The sequence below is a fragment of the Apis dorsata genome, unplaced genomic scaffold (genome assembly GCF_000469605.1).
Source record: "Apis dorsata unplaced genomic scaffold, Apis dorsata 1.3 scaffold_631, whole genome shotgun sequence".
Classification (NCBI taxonomy): Eukaryota; Metazoa; Arthropoda; class Insecta; order Hymenoptera; family Apidae; genus Apis; species Apis dorsata.
The window spans coordinates 24421-32076 of record NW_006263826.1 but is presented as its reverse complement, the minus strand read 5'-3'; the positions used below and the strand labels follow the sequence as shown (position 1 = coordinate 32076).

Genomic DNA, 7656 nt, shown 5'->3' with positions numbered 1-7656 from the left:
TTTTTTTTTTTTTGTCTTTAATAATCGTACTTTTAACAAAAGTATTGGGATTTCATATTTCTACATATAGGTTTTTCAAGTAATGAAAAAGCAACGTGAAGAATAACTTCGTTTATTACAATCGATATAATAATATTTTAAGATTCGGAAATTTTAAGGATTATCGAGAATTTTTCATCAATCCTTCGAACATTCCTTATTACAATCTGGTAAAGATTATAAAGAGTGCTGGTAGAACGGCACAGCCACGATACTGCGATAATCTAATACGACGAGTGAAATGTCTTATGAGTGAAACATTCCTTTCAAAGAAATACTCGTCTCTGTTCTGTTTATGAGAATTTCGCGCTCGCAATGTCAACCAATGATATGTACTATATACGTATTCTGCTTCTATTTTCCACCCACCTATTAAAAATGTGGCAAAGAGGGAGGAGAGTAAAGATATAGCGTATGAATGTACAATAAAGAATTGAATATTTGCATATGCGCGTGCGCGTGGTAAAAATGTTCAAGGTAGAAAGAGAAAGAGAGAGAGAGAAAGGAGTGAGGGATGATAGTCACGATAAGAGTGCGCACGCGTACACGCGTTACTGTCGCACAGCAACGAGAAAGATAATTACTGATGATCAAAAACGTTAGATCATTTTATCTTTCTTTATATCGAACGTATTCTTTTTCGAAGAAAATATCTATCATCGGCTTTCAATTTTCCACGTAATTTAAACGTAAATTATTGATGCGATAATACTCTCTCGTTTGTCTATAAGCAGAACAATCGGATTCACTTATTTGTTCCATATTTATATTTTATCCAATCGTTCGTTTATTCATGTTGTTTTATTGTTTTTGGACATATTATGAGAGGCCCAATTTAATGAAGTTTTCCACGAATTGCAAAGAGCTTCATCAAATTTACTCCTAAAATGCTTTTGTGCCTCACTTTCGGACATCTCGAGTACCTAATTCCAAAAAAAATTGAATTAATTTTTTAAATTTCTATTCAATAATTTTTTTCTTTTTTGTCATTCAAAAGAAGGGAAAGAAAAGATTAGAAAGAAAAATGATATCATACCAAAGTATCTCTTAAATAATTAAGATCTTTTTCCGATGATAATTCAGGTAATCCCGTTGATATCATCATAGCAAACAAGGACAATATTAGTCCTCCGTGTTGCCGTAGAACGAGAAAAGCTTGTTCACAATGACTCTGAAATCGTTGAAATTCAACTGCTTGACCTTTTTTTGTTTGACCCTTGTTTATTACATGCACGAAATCATTGGTTAACACAAAAGGTACACGTTCACGTCTGAATCCAAATTTCTCTTTAAAATGTCCAAGTATATGACCAAAATCAACATGAAATAATTGCCCCGTTTTCTTCACCATTATATTATCCGAATGTCTATCGGCAATTCCAAGAACATACGTAGCCACACAATAACCCGCGCAACTCAAAGTAAATTCCTCGATAGCTCTATTCAATGCTGCTTCGGTATGATTATGATCTTTTAGCCAAGCAAGCAAAGATCCTCGTCTATATAGAAATATAATGATGATGATGATAATAATAATAATAATAATAATGATGATAATTATGATGATAGTGATAATGATAATGATAATTATAATAATGATAATAATAATGATGATGATGATAATGATGATGATGATGATGATGATGATGATAATAATAATAATAATAATAATAATATAATATAGGAAACATTTTCAAATTGTGTGGTAAAGATGGAATTTTCTATTTGAATATACCTAAAAGCAGCTGTTGCCGAAAAAGTTCCCTTTTCCTTTTGGATATTTGCAATTGTTTCCGCATTTAAAACCACTTCGATCATACCGACTCTATTTTCCGTTGATATGCAACCGTAAGGATTCATACGTAAATCCAAACCCTCTCTCTTCCAAAGTTTATCCATGATTCGTAGCATCTGTAGCGTAAGCATATCTTGTCTCAAATCATCTCCGTGTTTGAGTATCAAGTAAATATCGTCACCGAATGGATCGGCATTTTCAAAAACTAGCCAAAGTGGTCGCATTTTACTATCCATTACTCTACATTTTTCAATTCTGTAAATCATTAATTTTCGTTTCACAAATCTCTCATAACATTATTATATGTTTAACATAGAAGCTTACTTAATGCGTTTCCATCGGAAACTCGGATCCAATGGATTTAAAACGTTTGATAGGGCATCTTGACAATGAGGTTCTTGAATAAATTCTTGAAAACCTTGTAACGCAGCTTTCCGGTCTTTTCTCTGTTTTATTTGTTCGGAAGCACTTTTCAATTTACCCAAACATTCCATTTGTTTAAATAGTGACCGCATATGCTGCTGACTTCCCCTACAATACGCTTCTAATATTAAACCGAAGCGAACAGACACAGCACCCACTTGCATCTCTGATCTAACAAAAAAAAAAAAAAAAAAAAAAAAAAAACAAAAAAAAAAAAAAAAAAAAAAAAAAAACAAAAAAAAAAAAAAAAAAAAAAAAAAAACAAAAAAAAAAAAAAAAAAAAAAAAAAAACAAAAAAAAAAAAAAAAAAAAAAAAAAAACAAAAAAAAAAAAAAAAAAAAAAAAAAAATAGAACATTCATAAAAGATAAAGATATAGAAAATAGAAAAAGAGTGAATAGCTTTTTTCCTTTCATCGAACTCAATAAAAAGATATATGAAAGAAAAGAAAAATATATATGAAATGCAATAGACGAAATTACACCAACCTAAGATGCCAAAATAAAAAATGACCGATTCTTCGATTGTTAAGCGCGCGTCTCAGTAGAAACTCCGTCAAATCGCAGGATAAATAATTTTCATGTTTTAACGCTTGTACCAATTGCAATAGATAAAGGCTCAAATCCTCGTCACTGACATCCATTAAACAACGTACAGCAAAACTTCGAACATTTTGATCAGCATAAGCATAATCCAATAATTCAAGTGCCTTTTCGACGGATAATTTGGGCCACTGTTGCACCAGCGCCGTAGCTTCAGCTACTTCCCTGTATACGTCGAGAATCGGAAAGTAGATTTAAACGTTCTCTTTTTCTATGAAAATGGACGATGTTAAAATAACTCCTATCGTTTGGTATTTCGAATATTTAGATTTTCACCTATGATCATTCCATTCCACGCAGTGCAACAACTTGGCCAAGAGCGTGGGAATTTCAAGAAGACAATGATGCCTTAACGTCCACATTATCTTTCGTTCTTGTTCGTGAAGCTCGTGTAATGGATCTCTGTCCGCTAATAATCGAAGTTGTTCAAGTTGCTGCTTACCAACATCAGATTCTTGATTAGGTTCTTCTTGAATCGAACGTTCGGTAGACGATTCTCGCAACTTTCTCGCGTATTCCACCATTTTCTCCGGAGTAGGATAAAGAACCGACTTCTCTTTCCCATAGCTAAAAAAAAAAAAATGTATAAACGATAAACAATAATATGAAATTAATTGTGTATTAAAAAAAATATACGTATTATAATGTCAAAAAAATGATGGAGGAGAAGGAGATAAAAGGGAAATAATTTTTTAATATTTTCGGGGAAAAGAAGAGAAAAAGAAAAAAAAAAGAAGAGAAAGTAAAATGAAAGAAAAAAAAGTAGACTTACTTTGGAAATGTTAACATTAAAGCAGCCGCTCTATCTATATGAGGATTTGACACTACCGTTCCCAGAGGATGCAGAAGATCATCATTTTGCATATCCTCGGCATATGTCCACGTATATAACGTCATCGCTCCCGTTTTTAATTGTGATTTAAAGTCATATATAGTCGTGTTAGCCCAGCACAACGGATTTATAAAAAACTCTTGTTTGGTATCTTTAACTAATCTACGACTTTTCAATCCTTTCGCAGTCTTACTAATTTCATATAAAACAAAACACAGCCTAGCCATTCGCGGTATATCTCGTACTTTTATATCAAACTTTAAAGTTTCTTCCCATTCGCAACTACCGTCAGAATTGACGACAGTTTCTTTAGTCTTTTGACTTTCGCACAAAGATTTCCCACCATGAAAAAGACCGGCTTGGAGACCAATCTGTAGATGTAAAATTCAACATCAAACAGATCAAGATTAATTCTTTAAAAGATATGATAAAACGAATAACGATTGCTTTACGAGAAAATGAGAAGTTTATACCTCAACGGTGCGATGAGCCGCATCGCAGTTTAATCGTGATATCGCATTGACAGTGAAAACAAATGGTTCCTCTATTTTCCAAGCAGATACATGTTTACCCTTTTTGCGTAAGGTTAGCGTGGAAAAAGACGGTCTTGTACGTTGCAAAGTATCTGCCTCTATATTTTCTGAAGTATTTTCCTGATCAACAGAGACGCTATCTCTGCTTAGAGTGACCAATGTAGGAGTAATATCTTTCGCTACACAATCTTGAATATAACTAAACTGTATTAAAGGATAATCTCCTATTAAATATTCCTCCTGGCCACAAACCTTTAGAGTAAAGTCATTTGGATGTCCTTTGGACATTAAAGTGTTTGCTCGTTTATTTAATATAGATACCAATAATTGATATGGCGTCGTACTGTGCGATATTTGAAATGTGAAGGCTGTCTGAAATAAATTATAATCATGCGCAAATTATGAATATGTCTATTTATATATATCCTTTAATATATCTATTAGAAAAAGATAAAATAATTTTTATTTCTTTTTTGAAAATTTTATTCTTTTAACGATTTTCTTCGATTTTTCTTTTCTTTTTGGCGGGAATTTGCTAACAGAACAGGAAATACGGGAAGGGAGAGGGGTATGACGATGAGTGGAAATACCGGGGGAAGGGGAGAAAGATAAAATAGAAAGGGAAGCCATAAATATAGATGTCTACGCTTTTCATATATATTGTAACTGTAATTCAATGAAACAAGTAGAAGATAAGTGTACGATAAATATCTGTTGATTTTTAAACAAAGTTCATAACGATTCGCCTTTAAATTTGAACGCACATAATAAAAGTTAACCTTAAAATATGTCTACACAAGATTCGATAAATACAGAAGAGTATATCGAAGAATATACGGATATACGCAATGATCGTTGCTATAAATTATTACAAGTTGAATATGAAAAATGTAAACAAGAAATTCATAATTTAAAACGAAGACTTGAATTAAACGAAATTATGTTGCGGGAAGCTCAAGAAGCAAATGAATTACTTGAACGTTCCCTTGAGGGACGAATCTTCGAAAAAGAGCAAGTTATTTTCAAAGACAAAGAAAAGTAAATTTACAAAATTTCTATAAATTTCTATAAATAATATTGCTTGTTAACCTTTTTCCTATTTTTTGTTTTTTATTTTTTCCTTTTAGATATCGTACTCTTACAAAAGATTATGAAAATACAATTTCAAATTTAGAAAAAAAATTAGCACAACAGACACAACAAATTGAAGAATTACAACAAAACGCTAATCAATGTATAAAAACTGAATGCAATACTGTCAGAGATCAATCTACAAATCTTTCTCTCGAAACAGATAATATTTCTTTAAGAAATCATATTGACGAACTTTTATCTATGTTGCGAGAAGAGAAAGGAAAAAATGAACATGCAGAAAAAATGATCGAGGAATTAAAAGCTAGATGCGATAATTACGAATACTATACTCAAGTGAGTATAAAAGATTGATATATTTGTTAAAAAATTATTGATTTATCAGAATATTAGAAATAAAATATAAATAAATATAAAATATTATTTCTATTGAATAGAGTATCAAAGAAGAATTACACGAAAAAGATCAAACTTTAGAAGAAGTTCGCGCAGAGCTTATTCTAAAACGTGCAGAGATAACATCGTTACAAATGGATGCTACATGTGAATCACGTAAAGGCGAGTATCAATAAAATTTAATTATTTTCGTTTAAGATTTAAAAAATTTTTTTTTTATACAGGTAATTCACTCTTTGCTGAAGTAGAGGATCGTAGGCAGAACATAATGAGTAAAATGAATGTATTACGTGAGAAATATATAGAATTAAAACGCATATATAAATCGCAAACTGCAGAACTTAAAATGTTAAAAGCAGAACGTGTTGCAACGTTTAGAAAATGGGAAAATGATACAAATCATATATCAACAGAAAATGAGGAGTTAATTCAAAAATATAAAAATAGAATATCGGATCTCGAAAGTAAATTGAAATGTGAAATTAAGAAGAATGATTCAAGACAATTAGATCGTAGCGACATATCTTTCGGGTATAAAATGAATTATATATATATATATATTAATAAAATCTTAGCATTAAATAATATCTTTTGTCTCTATTTTGTTTCTCTATTTTATATTTTTCCTTACACTTTTTTTTTTCTATTACAAAAATTAAAGCTACTTTCAATCACTTTTGGATACTAAAAGAAAAGAAACAGATGAACTACGTATAAAAATAGAAGATCTTTATACAAAATTTTTGATACAAGAAGAAACAAAATTAACTATTACCAAACAATTAAATTATTGGCGTTGCAAAGCTTTGTCTCTGGAGGTAATTATTCCTATTTTTGATAATTTTATTTCTTCATTTTTATTTCTAAAAAAATGATATATAATTTTTTTTTTTTTTATATTTTAAAAGGCTCAAATATGCGCTGCACAAACAGAATCAAAAATGGATCTTGTGAATCATGTAGAGCATAAAATTTTGGAAGAATTCATTGATGTCACGCAAAAATGTAATAACGATAATACAGAGATTAAGGAAAAACAATCCGCTAATAGACAAGGATTACAAAACTCTGCTCAATCATTTCCATTAAATAATTCTGTTAAAATTAAACATATTTCTTGTCCAATTAAAAATTTAAAAGATTATGGAAATCATAATGAACAAACTGATAAAGAAAATTCTAATCAAAATAATTGCGTAGAATTCAAAATTCTTAAGCCTAAAAAGTCATGCAAGTTTGAAGATAATCAAAATGCTAATAATAATACAAATAAAATTTTTAATAAACTTCTACACTCTATGGAGAATATAGCGATTGAGGAAAGTAAGAATTTATCAAACATCGACAATGAAAAATATCCTATAATTCACATATCTAATTAAATCCAATGATTAATAAATATTTGCTATGTGTTATTGTATTCATCCAATGTAAAGAAATGTTTTTTAATTTTTATAATATGATAATAAAAAAAATAATAAAACAATTGTTCTCTTACCTCTGTATTTTCAAATTTAGTAACAAGAACGATATTTCCATCTTTTAATCGACATTCGATATTTTTTGGTATTGTGGCAGTTGGTGCTAATCGTGTAGGAAATTGATAACGTACTTTTTCCATCCAAGATTTTTTTTGTCTTGCCATTGCAACTTCATCTCCTAAAACTCTCATTTTCCACCTAAAGTCATTTACTTCAGAATTTCTTAATGCCGTAAACTCGTGTAATCCTTTGCCAATAAGAACACCAATTCGAGAATCTAAATTTCTATCACTTTTAACACCTTCACGCTCTATAACTTTAAGCACAGAACAAAATGGTTTAATATCGCACAAACGTCTAGTTTCATCTCGTAATTCTTCCGCTTCTGCATTCGAGTTAATACATGAAAATACATAGGACGGAGCATCTTTTAATGTACCATGAAGAGGATATTTGCTGGCTTC

At 30.4% G+C, this 7656-nt stretch overlaps 2 protein-coding genes across 5 annotated transcripts in view; one reads left to right on the top strand and one right to left on the bottom strand.

Moving 5' to 3' along the window:
* Positions 1-7209, top strand: part of LOC102676297 (protein Spindly) — a 7748-nt gene extending 539 nt beyond the window's left edge. The window contains exons 2-7 of one of the 2 annotated variants that reach the window (XM_006621320.2): positions 4766-5261; positions 5351-5651; positions 5753-5873; positions 5936-6242; positions 6373-6529; positions 6620-7202. In XM_006621320.2, coding sequence (XP_006621383.1) covers positions 5011-5261; positions 5351-5651; positions 5753-5873; positions 5936-6242; positions 6373-6529; positions 6620-7093 — 1611 coding nt within the window. In that variant the 5' untranslated portion in view covers positions 4766-5010 and the 3' untranslated portion in view covers positions 7094-7202. Of the gene's footprint in view, positions 1-4694; positions 5262-5350; positions 5652-5752; positions 5874-5935; positions 6243-6372; positions 6530-6619 lie in introns of those variants that run through there. The other variant, XM_031513303.1, reaches the window with a different exon arrangement.
* Positions 97-7656, bottom strand: part of LOC102676437 (phosphatidylinositol 4,5-bisphosphate 3-kinase catalytic subunit delta isoform) — an 8656-nt gene continuing 1096 nt past the window's right edge. Inside the window, exons 2-10 of one of the 3 annotated variants that reach the window (XM_006621323.2) lie at positions 7210-7652; positions 4164-4595; positions 3631-4061; positions 3135-3425; positions 2745-3023; positions 2159-2428; positions 1775-2089; positions 1076-1538; positions 97-962 (exon numbers count right to left, since the gene is read on the bottom strand). In XM_006621323.2, the coding sequence (XP_006621386.1) occupies positions 831-962; positions 1076-1538; positions 1775-2089; positions 2159-2428; positions 2745-3023; positions 3135-3425; positions 3631-4061; positions 4164-4595; positions 7210-7652 (3056 nt within the window). In that variant the 3' untranslated portion in view covers positions 97-830. Of the gene's footprint in view, positions 963-1075; positions 1539-1774; positions 2090-2158; positions 2429-2744; positions 3024-3134; positions 3426-3630; positions 4062-4163; positions 4596-7209 lie in introns of all 3 variants that reach the window. The other 2 variants (XM_006621322.2, XM_006621321.2) reach the window with 2 other exon arrangements.